This window comes from Microcebus murinus, chromosome 2, assembly GCF_040939455.1.
Source record: "Microcebus murinus isolate Inina chromosome 2, M.murinus_Inina_mat1.0, whole genome shotgun sequence".
Lineage (NCBI taxonomy): Eukaryota > Metazoa > Chordata > Mammalia > Primates > Cheirogaleidae > Microcebus > Microcebus murinus.
This window is the reverse complement of record NC_134105.1, coordinates 18,859,805-18,878,909: the sequence shown is the minus strand read 5'-3', so window position 1 is coordinate 18,878,909 and position 19,105 is coordinate 18,859,805. Positions and strand designations below refer to the sequence as shown.

The following is a 19,105-nucleotide window of genomic DNA, read 5'->3' as shown; positions in this document are numbered from 1 at the left end:
ACATATATACAATGACATAGCACAAGGACCCACTGACATACACAGAGACACACAATGATGTACAGACACACAATGACGAGGTCATACAAATCCACACATTCATGGACTGGTGGACAAGCACATACTGGCCTGTGGTGAAACAGACCCACAGGGACACCGTGACCAGTCACGCCGCCACACCATGACCCTGAAAATTCAGAGAAAGGCAGAGGTAGGAGGGAAGCGACACTGATCCACAGTGACACCAGTGCCTGCAGTCACAGGCCTCGAGATTGGAAACCTGCAGGGACAGCAGAGGATCAGCCGCACGCCCCCACGCCCTGCCAAACACACATCCAGAGAGCTCTGAGACAGGCAGGAGCCGGTTTGGCTCCCAACACGGCGAGATACAGAGAGCCAGGCGGACCGTGTGCACTCCCAGGCACACGCACATCCTGACTGCTGGGCCCACCTTGTCACACACAGGCACATACACTCACCCCTCTGTGTCCTCACAGGCTCAGCTAGACACACACACAAAGCTGGAGAGAAAGAAATAAGAATAGCGTACATACCCACACATATAACCGAAGACACTGACACCAGCACACACTCAGCCTGGCATCCTACGTGCACACGCCCTGCTGACCACACCAGCCTCAACCCAGCAAACATATGACCCCACATGTGTACACTCTTTATGTATATACCCACACAGACATACAGAGAGGCATACAAATAGGCTACACAGATCCAGGAACCCACATACAGGTGTATTTACCCAGATAGCCAAACATTCAGGCATGCATTTACAGAGGCAGAATCTCTGTCGCACACATGCAAATTCCCAGGCAACCAGAACCTCTGAGCAGTCCATGAGGCCTGATTCCCAGACCCCCTCTGGGCTCCAGCGCAGATCTCAGGGAAGCAGACACGTGGGCAGGAAGCAGGGAAGTGGTGAGGAGGGCCATGGGTATTAAAGAAAACAAAGAGACAACCAGTGCTGCTGGAGACAGGTATATCACTGCGTATATCATCCTCGTGGAAATCTGCATCCACCGTCACTCCGCTCCTAACAGCAACTCTCACACCTGCATCACAAATAAGCTCTTAGCACGATAGCTTCCCCAGAGTGCGCCTCCCATGCACGAGATCATATTCTTCCCATTTTATAGATGAGAAAACTAAGAACCAGATTAGTTACCTGACTTGCCCAAGGTCACACAGTTAGTGAGTATTAAGCCAAGGACTCTGACTCCCAAAGGCCAGGTTCCTTCCACCATAGCATATGTGCATGTGTACATGTGTATGTACATGTGTATGCACATGTGTACCTAGATGAACAAAAACATTGCTTCCCAGTAGAGCCTGAAGTTTCAAGAGACAGGCTCACAACTCCCCGATGGGATGAAGTTGGAGCTCAATTGGACCCCATCTAGGACAGCCTCCTGGCTCAGTGTCCCTCTGCACCCTGCCCTCTGGCTGGCTCACCTTGTGTCGGTGCTTATGCCTGGGTTACTGTGTTTGCTTCCACAGATGGGCGCTTGCCTGATTGTCTACCCATCGGCCTGGACCCCAGAGCCCACCCAGCTGAGCAAAGGGCCCTGGGTGCGGGGCGACGCTCCGGCTGCCGCAGAGACCACCCTGGAGACGCTGGTGAAGACAGGCCTTTCTTGCTGAGCCGGGCCTGTCTGCACGGCCTGCTCAGGTAACAGTGTGCAGGGCAGCCAGGCCTGGGTCTGGGCCACCCCCAGGAAGTGGGGATCGGGGGAATTTGCCTCTCAGTCCCAGCAGCAATCCCCTCCCAGCTTAGGCCAAAAAGAAGTCCTTTATAGAATCCAAAGATGTTAACCCAGCTTACTCAAACTCCCCGTTATCCAGAAAGGGGAACTGAGGCTCATGGATATACAGTGAGTCCTGCCTCCTAGCCTGAGGACTCTTCCCCGCGCCTTGATGACCTGGGAGGAGAAAGGGGTTGTGACAGTGACCAAGACTCAGGGCAGAGGTGGAAACCAGAGTGCCTGATGTGTGCAGCTGCTGCTCCCCCAGGATACCTCTCTACTGGAGTCTGACGAAGCAGAGAGCTGGGAGGCCAAGGTGAGGTGCTGGGAGGGCCTGGGTAGCCAGCTATGCTAGGGTGCCCTCACAGGACAGGGAGGGGGGCAGTGGCAGTGGCAGGACCTGCCTCCCTTCTCCTGGCCCAGGTTAGCCCACCCAGGCTCAGGAGCTGCACAGCCAGGTGAGGCTGCCCTGCCCTGCAAAGGCAACTCCCTGAACTGACACATGAAGCCTCGGGCTCCAGGAAGCTCCCTAGAGCCTGGCCTGCTTGGGGACCCCACCCAGCTTCCAAAGGAGCATTCCTGGGGCCTGAGGTCTGGGGGTGGGGCCTCCTGGGATTGTAAGGGCAGTGAGGTACAGCTGTGGGAGGATGCAAGGCTGTGTGTAGCCAACTGTAAATGCACGGGCACTCAGGCTTGTGTGCAAGCAGGTGTGTGGTAGGACTCTGTCCTAGGTGCACAGGGTTGTCTATACAACAGTTATGTAAGTGGGCTGGAGGGTGTTCGAGGCCTTGTATGTGGTACATTGGAGTAGTGAGTGTGAAAGATTCAGGGTGTGTACTGGGCAGGTGTGGGAATACTGGGGGGTTGTGTCACACTGTGTGGTATGTGTGCAGGGTGCTAGTGTACAAAGATGTGTGTAAAGACAGGCTCTGAATACACTGAGGAGGTATGGTGTGTGCACAGGGATCTGCATGTACACTGGAGGAGTGTGTGTTCAGGGTTCTGGGTGCACAGTGGGGGTGGTGTGTGCACATGGCTCCATTTGTGCTTTGGAGGTGGGCTGGGCGAGCCTTGAGCTGAGCTGGGCTCAGCAGTGCCCAGCCTTGTGGCCAAATCGCTGAAGTCACTTCCTTTCCAGCAGCAACTTTCCAGGAGGAGGAGTTCTTCAGACCTGGGGCGGGGAGGGGGGGCGGAACAAGGAGCTCTCAGGGGAAGGAGGTAGGCGGGGGTGTGAGGCTGGGGGGAGGGCCTGGTGGGGCTGGAGGAGGGGAGTCCTCGGGGAGACAGAAGGAAAGACAAGGACAGGAGTCTGGAAGGGCCAAGGGCAGGAGGGGATGGGGGCGGAGCAGGGCGGGAAGCACAGTCCCTGGGTGACCTCAGAGGGAGGAAGGGAGGGCCGCCGGCAGGGTGACCCTCGGGTCCAGCCAGAGCTGGCGGTGGCGCCCGCACACCTGGCACCCAGGGCAGGGGGCTGGCAGGGGGCGGTTCTGGGGCAGACCTGCTTGCCAGGTGCCCTGCTCTGGGCAGGAAGGGGGTGGGCGAGGGCTGCACAAAGGAGCTCTGTGTAGCTGGGGGTAGGGTGGGGTGGGTGGGGTGTGCTGTGCTGTGCTGTGGGGGGGCCCCCCTGGCCCTGGGGGGAAGGGGGTGGGGCAGGGCCAGCTCCCCTTGGGGGCATCAGTGGCTCCAAGGGGACACCTAGTGGCGAGGGAGAGTAGTGCATCTGGATGGCCAGTGGGAGGTGGTGGCTAGAAGATGAGAGGAGGATAGATTAGAAGTCAAAAATTAGAACTAATGGTTGGGATTAGGACAGTTGGAGGAGGCTGTAAGGGAGGGGACTGAATCTCTGGTCAGTGAAGCAGTTTGGTATAAAGGAACCCAACAAACCTAAATGCAGACCAGCTGAATTGAATGATATGACTGTTTGTCCTTAAGGGCATAACTTAACCTCTCTGTGCCTCCATTTAAATGCCAAATGAGTGACAATTGCCATTATTATTTCCGTCATTGTTATTTTTGTTGTGATTGGGGGCTGGAAATCAGATTGGAAGAAGATCTGCAGGTAGGTACAGCAGAGTGGGCTGGAAGGAAGGAGATTGGGGGGGGCAATGACTAGTCCCTGAGGGGGCAGATCCTAGGAGATAAGGCCCCAGGAGGAGAAGGGAGGCAATGGGGAAGGTCTCAGAGCACCAGTAACAGCCCCTTTGATGCAGTGTTTTCCATTTGAGGATATCCCTGGGCCTTCAAGCCGGCCTGGGAGGGAAATGGGGGGAGGAGTGCTCAGGCTAGAGAGAGGGTCATGGGGCCGGAAGTGAGAGCTGGGGCTGGCAGCCTGGCTCCCCTGGGGAGGCTGTGGGTGGGGGAGGGAGAGAGGACTGGGGAAGGGGTGGGGTGGTCACAGCCACAGCGAGGAGGGTGGGGCTGGGGACTCAAGGATGTGGGCTGGCTCTTCCCAGCACTGTGCACAGCAGGTTGGGGCCCTGGCCCCCTCCCAGCCAGCTCGTGTCCCCATGGGTGAGCTCAGACACACTGACCCAGAAGCAGACAGGCAGACAGAAGGACCCTTTTAACTTTGTTCACAGACCGGGGCTAGGTGGTACCCCTGGGAGGGGGCCAGGAGAATGGCTGCCGGGCGTGGTGGGGAGGGAGCCAGCTGTTTCCCTCAGATGCTAGAGGCTGCAGAGACAGCAGTGGACAGAGTCAGGAGGCCTGGCGGGAGGACATGCCCAAAGGTCTTCACGGGTGGGTGAAACAGAAGCCACCGCTGGAGAGGAGGTTTTTCTCTTCTGCCAAGATCACACCCTCAGGCCCCAAGTGGGAGGTCTCAAGAGCAGGGAAGGCTTGGCAAGCCTGGCCCTTGGTGAGGGAGGGATGGTGGCTTCTGGTAAGCCTTTCAGAGACGGCATCAGGAGCCATGGCCAGCCATACTCTTGGGAATGGGCCTTGGAGAGTCTGGAGTCTGCTCTCCTTGCCTCCCAGCAAGATCAGCCGCGCTCCAAGTTCTTGGAGTAGAGACTTGACCTGGGAGGGGCCAGGTCCACAGCCAGGCATGGGAGAGATCAGGGCCCTGAGTGAGCCTACAGGTGGGACCAGCAGAGAGGGGAGGGGCAGTGGACAGAGAACGTTCCACCTGGATGAGCAAAAACAGGGCCCTTCCTGTGCCATTTTGTGGCCTCGGACAAAGTTTCTTTCTGTCTTCAGGTCTCAGTTTCCTCATCTCTAAAATGGGAGGAGCATGAGATGGCACTAGAAAGTGTACCCACTGGGGTAGCTGATTAAAAATACAGATTCCCAGATGTCCCTCCAAATCTATGAGTCAGAATCCCCTGGACTAGGGCCTGGGTATCTGGAATGTTACACAGCTCCCCCAGGCCCAGGGTTTGGAAGCCAATGGGTTAGATAATTTTAAGGTTCCTCCCAGCCTTAAATTAGACCACAGTTCTAGAAGGAGCATTTTCAGAAGTAGCTGAAAGAAAGTTGCAGGAGCTAGGAGTGGAAGGCAGCTTTGGATTTAGGGCAGAATTAGGAATCCTGCCACTTAACAGCTATGTGACTTCAGGCAAGTTACACAACCACTCTGAGCCTGTTTTCTCTCTAACAGGGACATAGTAAACAGTGCCTCCCAGGTTGCAGTGAAGATTCAATGGGTCATGTATGTGAAAGTGCTTTATAGATTGCAAATTGCTGCCCACGAAAGGGGAGCAGAGGAGTGTCCCTTTCCACTCTATTCTGTCCTCTGCAGTCTTCCTGTGGGGTGACAACACTGGGCTGTATGGCAGCCAGTGAGAGTCTGCACGTGTCCTTGGGGGTGGGCTCTGGGATTGACCACTAGGTCAGGGCCAAACACTAGGCAGTGACCGGGGTCAGCCTTCAAGACCCTCACAGTGGTTGGGGCCCATTCAGCTCCCTGTTCCCTGAGATCCCAGCTCCTGGGGATCAGCCATGACCCTGAGTCCCCAGGCTCCTCTGGGAATCAGACATGCCTGGCTGTAAATCCCAGCTCTACCCTGACCAGCTCAGGGAGTCATTTGGTAAATATTTACGTAGCATCCACAGCCCAAGCCTTGGGGTCAGAAGATACAGCAGTAAACAAGGCAGACGTGATCCCCGCCCCTGAAGAGCCCATACTCTTGGGAAAGATGCACTAAACAGCCAGTCACACAAGTAATTGATTACAGTTGTGATACATACCATGAAGGTGAAATAGGGCTCTAAGAGTATGTAGCTTGAGAGCAGTGGTGTGATCATAGCTCATTGCAGCCTCAAACTCCTGGGCTCAAGCAATCCTTCTGCCTCAGCCTCCCAAGTAGCTGGGACTACAAGTATGCAATACCACATCCAGCTGATTTTTTTATTTTTGTAGAGATGGGGTCTCGCTATGGTGTCCAAGCTAGTCTCAACTCCTGGCCTCAAGCAGTCCTCCCCGCTCAGCCTCCCAAAGTGCTAGGATTGCAGGTGTGAGCGACTGTGCCCAGCCAGTGTCTCTTTCCACATTCTTGTCTCTCCCTCCTTCAGTATCCTTCTTGGGTCTGAAGAAGAAAAAAGAGCCTCATGGGAAAAGGCAGGTTGAGGCTTCATTCAACAAATATTTTTTTTTTTTTTTTTTTTTTTTTTTTTTTTTTATGAGACAGAGTCTCACTTTTGTTGCCCAGGCTAGAGTGAGTGCCGTGGCGTCAGCCTAGCTCACAGCAACCTCAAACTCCTGGGCTCAAGCGATCCTCCTGCCTCAGCCTCCCAAGTAGCTGGGACTACAGGCATGTGCCACCATGCCCGGCTAATTTTTTTTTGTATATATATTTTTAGTTGGTCAATTAATTTCTTTCTATTTTTAGTAGAGACGGGGTCTCGCTCAGGATGGTTTCGAACTCCCAACCTCGAGCAATCCGCCCGCCTCGGCCTCCCAGAGTGCTAGGATTACAGGCGTGAGCCACTGCGCCCGGCCAACAAATATTTTTTGAAACACTGTTGTGTGCCCTCTGCAGTTCTGGGTGTTGGGAGACACATACAGTGGTGAATGGGACAGATACCCTTGCCCTCGAGGTGCTTACCACCTTCTAGTGGATGGTGTCTGTAGAAATGGGGAGAATAATCTTATTGGTCTCAGGTTAGGGGGGATTAGATGAGATAATCCATGTAAAGTGCTTGTCTCAGTGTTTGGCAACAGAGAATGTGTCCCCAGTGTATGGACTTTTTATTTTTGTTGCCTCCCCAGTATGACTGTTAAACCTCTGACCTTAGACCCTCTTTTACTTTTCCTTTGCAGCTTTTATCCCACTAATAATTATACCATTTAGAAAGATTTGACCAATGTCTATCTATCCAGTCCTGTGCAAAGTAGGCACTCCATAAATAATGAGTGCGTGAATGAATGATATTACTTTATCTCTGCACCTCCATTTCTTCATCTGCAAAATGGGGTTATTAATAGCCCCTACCTCACAGGATCGGTATGAAGAATTAAGTGAAAGGATGCCTGGACAGCTTCCCGCCCAGTGCCTGGCGCGCAGTAGGTGCTCACTAAACCTGAGCTGCGATGGTCCTTTCCAGGCGCTGTCCACGCCCCGAGGCCTGGGCTCAGGCCGAAGTTGCTCCGCAGCAACCGCAGCTGACAGCCAGCAACTGGCAGAGCCCCCAGGCACGGGGGCCCTCTCCCTCCCAGGTCAGCCGGGTATGTGCACTGGAGGGGCTGGGGTGGTACCCAGAGGAGGCTGGGCTGGTGAGCAGGGCTTGAGCTGCGGCCACCAGACCATTTGGGGAATTCAGATCTGTTACCTATCTTGTTGCCCACAGAGATTTCCAGTGTGACAGCCCAGGCGGCAGAGCCGAGGGTGAGTGGCCGAGGTTCTCCTGGAGCCCCGGGTGTGGGGGCAAGAAGGAGGGAGGCCATGCCCTTGATGGGACTTCCTGGCCCTCTCCTTAATCTGATCTGGAGTGGTCACCTTGCCTGAGGATGCGTTTCCTCTCAAAGGCAGGGGACCTGTTCTCCATGAGCACATAGCCAGGTTCTAGAAGGGGGTGGGCTGTCAGTAAGTGCAGCGTCCTGCGAGGGGTTATTGTGCATTTGGTGGTTCGGGAAAGGCCGGGAGTCAGCAAAGGCATTGGGCTTGGAAGGGGCTGGAGTTGGTACAGGGGAGGAGACCGTGGGGGTCCAGGAGCTTGTTGAGGGTGTGGGAGCTGGTGAGGACTTGGGCGTTCAGTGAGGAAGCTCCTGCCTGTCCCACCCGGCAGGTCCTGGTCCCGGCTTCTCGCACCCTCATGTCAGCCCCGGCCCCGCCCGGTGGCCCGCGGAGGACAAGGTCAGGATGCGTGTGAAGCCCCAGGGCCTGGTGGTGACTTCCAGTGCCGTGTGCAGCTCTCCTGACTACCTCCGGGAGCCCAAGTACTACCCCGGCGGCCCCCCCACCCCCCGGCCCTTGCTTCCTACCAGGCCCCCGGCCAGCCCACCCGACAAGGCCTTCTCCACCCACACCTTCTCCGAGAACCCACGTCCGCCCCCACGCCGGGATCCCAGCACCCGGCGCCCACCAGTCCTTGCCAAGGGGGACGACCCGCTGCCCCCACGGGCAGCCCGCCCTGTCTCACAGGCCCGCTGCCCTACACCGGCCGGAGACGGCAGCAGCTCCCGACGCCACTGGGACAACGGGCGGGTGAACCTGCGTCCAGTGGTGCAGCTGATTGACATCATGAAGGACCTGACGCGGCTCTCCCAGGACCTGCAGCACAGCGGTGTGCACCTGGACTGTGGCGGGCTCCGGCTTAGCCGCCCGCCCGCCCCACCGCCCGGCGACCTGCAGTACAGCTTCTTCTCTTCACCCAGCCTGGCCAACAGCATCCGCAGCCCTGAGGAGCGGGCCACCCCCCATGCCAAGTCAGAGCGGCCTAGCCATCCCCTCTACGAGCCTGAGCCTGAGCCTAGGGACAGTCCCCAGCCTGGCCAAGGCCATAGTCCTGGAGCCACAGCTGCGGCCACTGGTCTGCCCCCAGAGCCTGAACCAGATGGCCCTGACTACTCAGAACTCGCTGATGCCGACATCCTCAGTGAGCTGGCCTCCCTTACTTGCCCTGAGGCCCAGCTGCTAGAGGCCCAGGCCCTCGAGCCACCATCACCTGAGCCGGAGCCTCAGCTCCTGGACTCTCAGCCCCGCTTCCTGGACCCACAGGCACTAGAGCCGCTCGGGGAAGCTTTGGAGCTGCCACCCCTGCAGCCTCTTGCTGATCCTCTGGGGCTGCCTGGCCTGGCCCTCCAGGGCCTGGATTCCCTGCCTGACTCCCTGGAGTCGCAGCTGCTTGACCCCCAGGCTCTCGACCCCCTACCCAAGTTGCTTGACGTCCCGGGTCGCCGTCTAGAGCCCCAGCAGCCCCTGGGGCACTGCCCACTGGCCGAGCCCTTGCGCCTGGACTTGTGCTCACCTCACGGCCCCCCTGGGCCCGAGGGTCACCCCAAGTACGCCTTGCGGCGCACTGATAGGCCAAAGATCCTGTGTCGCCGGCGGAAAGCTGGACGAGGGCGCAAGGCAGACGCCGGACCTGAGGGCCGCCTGCTGCCCCTGCCTATGCCCACAGGGCTGGTGGCCGCCCTGGCCGAGCCCCCACCACCGCCTCCTCCACCTCCTCCTGCCCTGCCAGGCCCAGGCCCAGTCCCAGAGCTGGGGCCAGAATCTTCCCAGACCCCAGTGGTCCCTACCCGCAAAGGAAAGTGCCGGGGCGTGAGGCGCATGGTGGTGAAGATGGCGAAGATCCCTGTGTCGCTGGGGCGGCGGAACAAGACCACGTACAAAGTGTCGTCCTTGAGCAGCAGCCTGAGCGTGGAGGGCAAGGAGCTGGGCCTGCGCGTGTCGGCAGAGCCCACCCCACTGCTGAAGATGAAGAACAATGGGCGGAACGTGGTGGTGGTCTTCCCGCCTGGTGAGATGCCCATTATTCTCAAGCGTAAGCGTGGCCGCCCTCCCAAGAACCTGCTCCTGGGTCCTGGCAAGCCCAAGGAACCAGCCGTGGTGGCAGCTGAGGTGGCCACTGTGGCAGCAGCCACCATGGCCATGCCAGAGGTGAAGAAACGACGGCGGCGGAAGCAGAAGCTGGCATCTCCCCAGCCGTCCTATGCAGCGGACGCCAATGACAGCAAGGCCGAGTACTCAGACGTCCTCGCCAAGCTGGCCTTCCTGAACCGCCAGAGCCAGTGTGCTGGACGGTGCTCGCCACCCCGCTGCTGGACACCCAGCGAGCCCGAGTCAGTGCACCAGGCCCCCGACACCCAGAGCATCTCCCACTTCCTGCACCGTGTGCAGGGCTTCCGGCGGCGTGGGGGCAAAGCAGGCGGTTTTGGTGGCCGGGGTGGGGGCCATGCAGCCAAGGCTGCCCGATGCTCCTTCAGTGACTTCTTTGAGGGCATCGGCAAGAAAAAGAAGGTGGTGGCAGTGGCAGCTGCTGGGATTGGGACTCCTGGCCTCACTGAGTTGGGGCACCCACGCAAACGGGGCCGGGGTGAGGTGGACGCTGTGACTGGGAAGCCCAAGCGCAAGAGACGGTCCCGGAAGAATGGGACTCTGTTCCCAGAGCAGGTGCCCAGTGGCCCAGGCTTTGGGGAGGTGGGCACCGAGTGGGCTGGGGACAAGGGTGGCGGCTGGGCCCCTCACCATGGGCACCCAGGCGGGCAAGCTGGCCGAAACTGTGGGTTCCAGGGGACTGAGGCCCGGGCCTTTGCCTCCGCCGGGCTGGAGAGCGGAGCCTCAGGCCGGGGCAGCTACTACGGCACAGGCACGGCCTCAGGCCAGACCGAGCTCAGCCAGGAACGCCAGAACCTCTTCACTGGCTACTTTCGCTCGCTGCTTGATTCGGATGATTCCTCCGACCTCTTGGACTTTGCCCTCTCAGCCTCTCGCCCAGAGTCCCGGAAGGCATCAGGCACCTATGCGGGGCCTCCCACCAGTGCCCTGCCTGCCCAGCGGGCCCTGGCCACCTTTCCCAGCCGAGGAGCCAAGGCCAGCCCAGTGGCAGTGGGGAGCAGTGGGGCCGGGGCAGACCCCTCCTTCCAGCCCGTCCTGCCCGCTCGCCAGACCTTCCCAGCAGGACGGGCAGCAAGCTATGGGATAACTCCAGCCACTTCAGACTGCCGGGCGGCTGAGACCTTCCCAAAGCTGGCTCCCCCGCCTTCAGCCGTGGCCCGCTCACCTACAACTCACCCGCCCGCCAACGCCTACCCTCCCCAGTATGGCGGTTACGGGGCTGGACAAAGCGTGTTCGCCCCAGCTAAGCCCTTTACTGGCCAGGACTGTGCTAACAGCAAGGACTGCAGCTTCGCCTATGGCAGTGGCAGCAGCCTCCCCGCCTCACCCAGCAGTGCCCACAGTGCTGGCTACGCCCCACCGCCTACTGGGGCCCCCTGCCTGCCACCAAGCAAGGCCTCCTTCTTCAACAGTTCTGAGGGGGCCCCCTTCTCTGGTTCAGCCCCCACACCCCTGCGCTGTGACAGCCGGGCCAGCACTGTCTCGCCCGGTGGCTACATGGTGCCCAAGGGCACCACAGCCTCTGCCACCTCCGCAGCCTCTGCCGCCTCCTCCTCCTCCTCCTCCTTCCAGCCCTCGCCTGAGAACTGTCGGCAGTTTGCGGGGGCTTCTCAGTGGCCTTTCCGGCAGGGCTATGGAGGCCTGGACTGGGCCTCAGAGGCCTTTAGTCAGCTCTACAATCCCAATTTCGACTGCCACGTCAGCGAGCCCAACGTGATCCTGGACATCTCCAACTACACACCACAGAAGGTGAAGCAGCAGACGGCCGTGTCCGAGACGTTCTCCGAGTCGTCCTCTGACAGCACCCAGTTCAATCAGCCGGTTGGTGGTGGCGGGTTCCGGCGTGCCAACAGCGAGGCCTCAAGCAGCGAGGGCCAGTCGAGTCTGTCGAGCCTGGAGAAACTGATGATGGACTGGAATGAGGCATCATCCGCCCCCGGCTACAACTGGAACCAGAGTGTGCTCTTCCAGAGCAGCTCCAAGCCGGGCCGTGGACGGCGGAAGAAGGTGGACCTGTTCGAGGCCTCCCATCTGGGCTTTCCGACATCTGCCTCAGCCGCTGCCTCAGGTTACCCATCCAAACGGAGCACCGGGCCCCGGCAGCCACGGGGTGGACGGGGTGGTGGGGCCTGCTCAGCAAAGAAGGAGCGAGGTGGTGCGGCAGCCAAAGCCAAGTTCATCCCCAAGCCACAGCCGGTCAACCCGCTGTTCCAGGACAGCCCAGACCTTGGCCTGGACTACTACAGTGGGGACAGTAGCATGTCACCATTGCCCTCACAGTCGAGGGCCTTTGGCGTGGGAGAGCGAGACCCCTGTGACTTCATGGGACCCTATTCCATGAACCCGTCCACGCCTTCTGACGGCACCTTCGGCCAAGGCTTCCACTGCGACTCGCCCAGCCTGGGTGCTCCCGAGCTCGACAGCAAGCATTTCCCACCGCTGGCCCACCCGCCCACGGTGTTTGACGCTGGCCTGCAGAAGGCATACTCACCCACCTGCTCGCCCACCCTGGGCTTCAAGGAAGAACTGCGGCCGCCGCCCACGAAGCTGGCTGCCTGCGAGCCCCTCAAGCACGGGCTCCAGGGAGCCAGCCTGGGCCATGCAGCTGCAGCCCAGGCCCACCTGAGCTGCCGGGACCTGCCTCTGGGCCAGCCCCACTACGACTCCCCCAGCTGCAAGGGCACAGCTTATTGGTACCCACCAGGCTCAGCTGCCCGCAGCCCGCCCTACGAAGGCAAGGTGGGGACCGGGCTGCTGGCTGACTTCCTGGGCAGGACGGAGGCTGCATGCCTCAGTGCCCCCCACCTGGCTAGCCCACCGGCCACGCCCAAGGCTGACAAGGAGCCACTGGAGATGGCCCGGCCACCTGGCCCACCCCGTGGCCCTGCTGCAGCTGCTGCTGGCTATGGCTGCCCACTCCTTAGTGACTTGACCCTGTCCCCTGTGCCGAGGGACTCGCTGCTGCCCCTGCAGGACACCGCCTACAGGTATCCAGGCTTTATGCCACAGGCACATCCCGGCCTGGGTGGGGGCCCCAAGAGCGGCTTCCTGGGGCCCATGGCGGAACCTCACCCTGAGGACACATTCACCGTCACCTCCCTGTAGTGCCAACTGAAGTGCCGACTGGACCGCGAGGTTTTGTTCCTGGGTGAGTCTGGGGGTGTGGGCGCAGGGAACAGAGGCCTGGGTTGGGGGATGAGGACATTAGAGCTTAGGCAAGGGGAAGAGGTACAGAGAGGAGCCAGAGGCGTGTGCAGGATTTAAGGATAAGATGGAGGACAGGGATTCAGGATTAGGTGTTGTGGACAGTCTTGGGGTGGGGGGAGATGGGATGCTTGGACATTCAGGGAGTCCTGTTAATTGAAGTGGCCAGAGGACTATAGATTGGATGGGCCCACCTAGTTCAGTTTATCAAACACTTATTTCCCTCATTCATGCTAGGTCTTGGGCAGTGAGAGAACTTCCCAAGAAGGGTGGGCCTTTGCATCTCCCTATATGGGGCAGGTGAGCGGGGAGCAGGTCGGACGGTCCCCTACTCAGGGCTTATCCCGAAGACTAGCCCTGCTGGGTACCCGCCTTTCCCTGGGAGCTTCATTTATTCCCAGACGTAGCCTGGCAAGGGCCAGGCCAAGACTGCGGCCAGTGTGGCTTGGTCACACGCTCTGCAAGGGCCTTACAGACGGCCCAGAGTATCCTCTCTTGGCCTCCCTGGGTACCCCCAAAGGCCATTTCCAACATCTTTGGCCTGAGGGGCTCAGTGTGGTCAGGAGCATGTGGGGTTGGGATCACACGGTCCCTGGGAAGCTACAGCCAGTGGGTCTCTCCCCAGGCAGGATGTTTTGACCCTAGAAAAGCCAGTCCCTTTCCTGAAGCCAAATGCTTTCCCCAGAGCTCAGTTAAATATCGTTAGATATTTAGATTCTGTTTTTGTCAGGCACTGTGACCTCATTAGTTAGAGTCAGCTTTCGTATTCCGAAGATTTAGTATTTTTAAAAAGGATAATAAAAGACAGAAAATGCCCCCAAAGTGGTAAAAGAGAACAGGATTGAAGGAATCATCTTCAAGAACAACCGGCTCCAGAAATACAGTCACAACCAGCCCCACTTTTGGACAACAGATCTGTTACAAAACTGGCCCAGACACCGTAGTAGGTGGTAGGGTGGGCTGGGGGCATGTCTAAGCCCCTCACCCTTCATTTCTGTTGCCAGAAGCCTACTGGGAGTTTCTCTTCCTGGAGAAGGAACAGTAGGGGCTCCTGGAAAGCCCCATTCCTGCTCTGCAGAGGCCATCCGAGGCCAGGGTGACTCAGGGTCCTGAAGTCATGTCAGTTGAAACTTATTACCCCCTCTCCAGACCCCTGGTGCCTGAGGGTGGCCAAGGATAGCAGCGAGAGTCCAGGAGGCCTGGGGGAGGCCCATTCCCTCCTTGGCCATGAACTTGCTACATGCCCTTGACTAAGCTTTTGCCCCTCTCTGGGCCTCTATTTCCCCAACTGTTCAAGGAAATTGACTTTGATAATTTCTTAGGCTCTTGCAATTCTGCGTGACATAGATGATGGACCAGACCTTTTTTTTTTTTTTTTTTTGGCAGCATATTTTCCTTCCTAATGAAGCCAGGCCAAGATTAACATGGCCCCCCATTCCCTGTGTGTCTCACTGCACAGCAGAGCCGCAGAGCTGAAGCAGGCCAGGGAGAAGCTGCTTAGGGTTTAAAATGTCAAACTCTTGATCCTTCTCAGTGGAGGGGAGATGTCTCCTGGATAATCCAGAAATGTGAAATAATCTAAAAAACCATTCCTCCCAGGCCCCGGGTGGGAAAATGGATGGGTGTGGGGGCTGGGTGTTTGGGCAGGTCACAGCTCAGTGAAATACATAATGGAACCACCCAGTGAGGCCTGAACGCAGGAGGAACTGGGATGCCATCCAGCCCCACATTCTGGCCCTGCTCCCCACTCAGGGCTGGGAGTTAGCAGCACTGTCCTCAGACTGATGCATTCAATTGTTCCAGAGACATCTGTCCAGCACCTCCTATGTGCCAGGCTTTGGGGGCACCACAGTGAACACCACAAATGAGGTACTGGTCCTCAGGGGTCTTCCAGTTTAGAGGCAAAGACAGTAAACAGAATGACAAAGCATTTGCTAATTACAGCCATGAGAAAAGAGCCAGGAGCCAAGGAGAGCCTGCTGCAGGCTGACCTGCCCCTGAGGCTGGTGCCTGAGGGATGAGGGGCAGGAGAGCTAGGCAGGAGGTCGGAAGAGCATTCTGGGTAGAGGGAACTACAGTGTGTAAAGCCTTGAGGCAGGAAGGGGCTGAACTTTGAGGAACCGATGGGAGGGCAGGACAGCTAAGTGAGGAGTGAAGCAGGCAGGGCTGGATCATGCGGGCATTGGAAGGAGTTTGAACTTTGTTCCCAGATAACCGGGAACCACTGCAGGGTTCTCAGCTGGAATGCCATGGGTCACCGTGAGCAGGGCAAGCACTGAAGTGAGGACACCAGCTACAGTTGTCTAGACAAGCAATGGTGGTGGCCCGGACCACCACCTGCCCTCTCTATCTAAGATGGCACACAAGCTTCCTCATCTAGGGCAATGCCCCAGTACCAGGGAATGATCAAAATCATCGTGGGTGTGAGAACAAGTTGGGGATATTGGGAAGGAGAGTGGCAAGGAAGAAGAGTTAATAGAAAGAGTCACATTGTCAACAGAGGACTTGAGCAGAGAGGACAGTGACGCACTTGTTCACAAACAGGCAGTGAACAGATTTGATGCTGGGCACCACAGAAATGGTAATTCAGCTCAGCCTCCCATCTCGAACCCTCCATGCCCATCCAATGCCAGGCACTGGGGAGACAAAGCAGACATGGCACTTGTCCTCAAGGTCAGCATCCACTGCAGAAAGCTAAAACAAGTACACAACCTGAAAACACCTGGTAGAAAGTGGCAAGTGCACAGAAACAAAGATTGTGTACCAGGCAGCTGGATGTTGTGGTCAGATGTCATCCCTCTGCCCCCTTGGTGAGAAAAGGGACACATCTGTGCTGGGCACTTTGTGTGACACTGCCTTACTGTCCCTTCACAGCAGCCTGCAAGGTGGTGTGCCCTCCCACGCCCATCAGAAAATTGGGGAAATGGGTACAGCTATGAACCTTGCCCAGGGCATCTGTAGTTAGTAAAGTGGAGCCAGGATAGGTCCCCTCCAGAGCCTGGGTGCTCTGCCATATGGCTACTTCTGTCCACTCCATGCTTCTGATTCCCCATCTGCAAATTGGCACGGGTTGAATTGGACAATCCCTATAACTCTGGGACTGACATTTTAAATGGATTTTGAGGTTCTGTGGAAGAAGCTGCACTTGAGCTCAACTTTGAAGAATAGGCAAGATTTGGACACACAGAGACTGGGGGATGGACATGCCAATCAGAGGGAGCTATGGACAGAGGCAGGTCACATCTGCATGTGAATTAGATGAAAGCTCAGAGGAGACAGAGTGAGGAAGGTGGGACCCAACTAGTCAGAGTTGTGGCTGACCGGACAGGGAAGAGAACAGATCAAGAAAAGGGGGCCTTGGGCCCAGGCAGACACTTCCTCTGGTGCTCTAGATGCAAAGTAGAGCCAGACAGACTGGCTCCACATTGGGCCCGTGGGCTAAAGATCAGTCCTACCAGACCTACCAGATCCTTGGGGACAGGGGTGGGAGGGGGCAGAGTCCTCCAAGGTGTTCGGGAATCTCCAGTCCCTCTCCCCTCCCTACTCCTCTCAGGCCTGACCTGAGGCCAAGAGAAATGTCACAGGTCCTCCAAGGTTACACCAGCTGGGGCCTGACCAGAACAGGAAGCAGTTTCCAAGGCCACCATCCAGCCGGGGTCAGCAGGCATGCCCGGGCCTGGGCCCAGCCCCGGCTGCTCTGGGCTTTGTCTGTTCGTGTCTTGAAACCTCAAGAGGTCACTTGATCTTGCCTTTGGCTCTGAGCAAAAGGTTTCACATCAGGGCTCAGCCAGTACCACCCTGCCTCTTCTGGGTGCACACTCTTCCCCACTCTCTGAGGCCGTCCTCCCTATCTCTTGCCTCTCCTGTGTTCATGCCGGGCCTGCTTGTTCTGAGCCCTCATTTCCTGTAAATGTAATCTCCCCATGAACACGCCCTCACACTCCTCCTCTCCCATCTCCCCACGTCCTGGAGCAGGGCCCCAGAGCTGGCGAGGAGCCTGCCTGTGGATGCACGCAGCCCTCCGTGCACAACCTGGTTCCATCCCTTACCAGCTAGGTAACCCAGTGAGTCATGTCACCTGGTGAGTCACATCACCTCTCTGCATCTCTTGTGAGAATTAAATGAGATTACCGGTGAAGCCCTGAGCTCAGTCCATGGCACACAGTAAGCACGTAATCGGTGGCTAGGGACGGGTGGATAAATACCTCCCACCAATTGGGTTCCGGGGCCTCTGACCCAATCTGTGTGAGTCACACACCTCCGACCCTCGCCTCACGTGCCTTTGCTCAGGACCACGTAGCCAGCCCTCCCTCCCTGCGTCCCTCCTGGGAAGGCTCGTGTATTCTACTGCAGGTTTGGGGCCTTCAAAGGAGACTTTGAAATACCACCTCGTTCTTTGCCGGAAACAAGATAAGTCATATGCCCCATCCCAAGGGACTGGATGCCCAGTGGACAACAGGACGCAGACTCAAGAGTGACTTGTGTCAGCGAGGAACTCTGTCCACGCAGTTATCCACGCCAATCCTCTCTCCCACTGCAGATAATCTGAAAGACACTTTCTTGTGACCAGTATGTTGTGATTTTTCCCCTGGCATATATGCCGTCCTTGTCAGCATAACATTTGCTGCCATAGTGCCCTGTGTGTGTGCCAGAGGTCACAGAAGGTAGGTTAATTCTGTGTTCAACACACATGAACAGGGATCTGCTCAGGCCAGGCATTACATCCAATCTAAGGGTGCCGCTAAACCAGGCAGGCAGTGCCCTGCCCTCTTGGGGCTTGCAGCCTATACGCAGGCGTTGGTTCAAAACCTCCATGTGGGCTTCACTCTCCAGAGGAGGGATGGGAACACTCCCATGAGAATGATCAGGCACCACCTTCTTGCATCCTGTGAGCAGGGCAGGTAGCAGGACCTTCCTGGAGGTGGAAATAGGTCTTGACAAATTTGAGACTTCAGAGGCTGTGGCCCTAGCCCAGCCACCTGGGTCTCTGGCTCAACCCCCACCCTAGTCCATTCTCCCCATTATGGCCGCCAAAGTGCTTGTGTTTCAGCATTTTTAGATGCATGGTATCTGGAGCCCCTAAAATATTTATTGGAGGAATTGATTAAAACACATCTGCTCCTGTGACTCCGTTGCCCAACGCTTTTGATTGCATCCTTCCCTCTCCAGCCTCCTTGCCTGCAAACTGAAGGCGACCTCCCTAGCATGGTATTCAAAGTATTCGAGGCTTCTGTCCTGGCGCCCTGCCTTTTTCAAACCCAGCCTCTCTTACTAGCCCCAAGAAGGTGGCAGTTCAGGAGGGAACTCTTGGGAGGGGGTGGTCTCTCCTGAATGAGCCCTGTGCGTTTGCTGTTCCCTGACTTGGGTGGCCCTTTCCTACTTACCATTGCCTCCCACCTGTCAGTTCCTATCTTTCACTCAGACATCACCTCCTCCAAGAAGCGTTCCAGGATCCTTCCCAGGCCCAGTTAATCTTAGCCCTGTAAGCATCCATGACAGCCCTTCCCGGGAATGTCCTCGCCACGCCATCAACCCCTTTAGGCCAGTTACTCATCTCTGTGTACCATCCTTCTCTCCCCTCCCCCAGTGCCTCTTCCTGCCCTGGACAGTTAAGGTCTTTTTTTTTTTTTAACTTGAGTAGAAGAAAAGCATGTAGAATAGGGAGAGTTGTAAGAGGAAAGGTTAAGCACTGTGGGGTGTGAGACAGTTTCACCCCTTGTCATCAGGAAATGCTCCTAAAAGTGGGGCAGGAACCAGGTGTGTAAATAAACCAATTCAAACTCTCCGGGCTAACTGGGCTTCTGGAGTTCTCCAAGGACAGCATGAGGACTCAGCAGCCCAGTCATTGACGCACAGAAAGGTAGAGCCAAGAAGGATGCTTGGGGATCAGCGCCACAGTCTCCTGCCCGAGGGTGGAGACTGTGAGACGGAGGGGGTGGGTCTAGCTTCCTCCCCAGTGAGGCCACACGAGGCTGGTGGGTGACCATGGATGTGAACCCTGTTGGTCCTACCCAGGGTGGGGAGGCAAGGGAAGTGCCCTGGGGAGGGAGTGGCTGGCAGAGCTAGAGTTTAAGGGACATCTCGTGTCAGTAGTGGACTCAGATTTTGAAAAACTTCTCTGGAGTAGGGGGAGAGCCACAC

At 57.4% G+C, this 19,105-nt stretch overlaps 1 protein-coding gene across 9 annotated transcripts in view; it reads left to right on the top strand.

Annotated features, from left to right (window-relative positions):
* The window catches only part of AHDC1 (AT-hook DNA binding motif containing 1), a 64,813-nt gene that overhangs the window by 41,528 nt on the left and 4,180 nt on the right, over positions 1-19,105 (top strand). For 2 of the 9 annotated variants that reach the window (XM_012750720.3, XM_012750726.3), the window contains 5 exons: positions 1,516-1,687; positions 1,861-2,076; positions 7,305-7,416; positions 7,548-7,585; positions 7,986-12,908. In XM_012750720.3, the coding sequence (XP_012606174.1) occupies positions 8,060-12,865 (4,806 nt within the window). In that variant the 5' untranslated portion in view covers positions 1,516-1,687; positions 1,861-2,076; positions 7,305-7,416; positions 7,548-7,585; positions 7,986-8,059 and the 3' untranslated portion in view covers positions 12,866-12,908. Of the gene's footprint in view, positions 1-1,515; positions 2,077-4,169; positions 7,426-7,547; positions 7,586-7,985; positions 12,909-19,105 lie in introns of those variants that run through there. The other 7 variants (XM_075995565.1, XM_075995570.1, XM_020280605.2 and 4 more) reach the window with 6 other exon arrangements.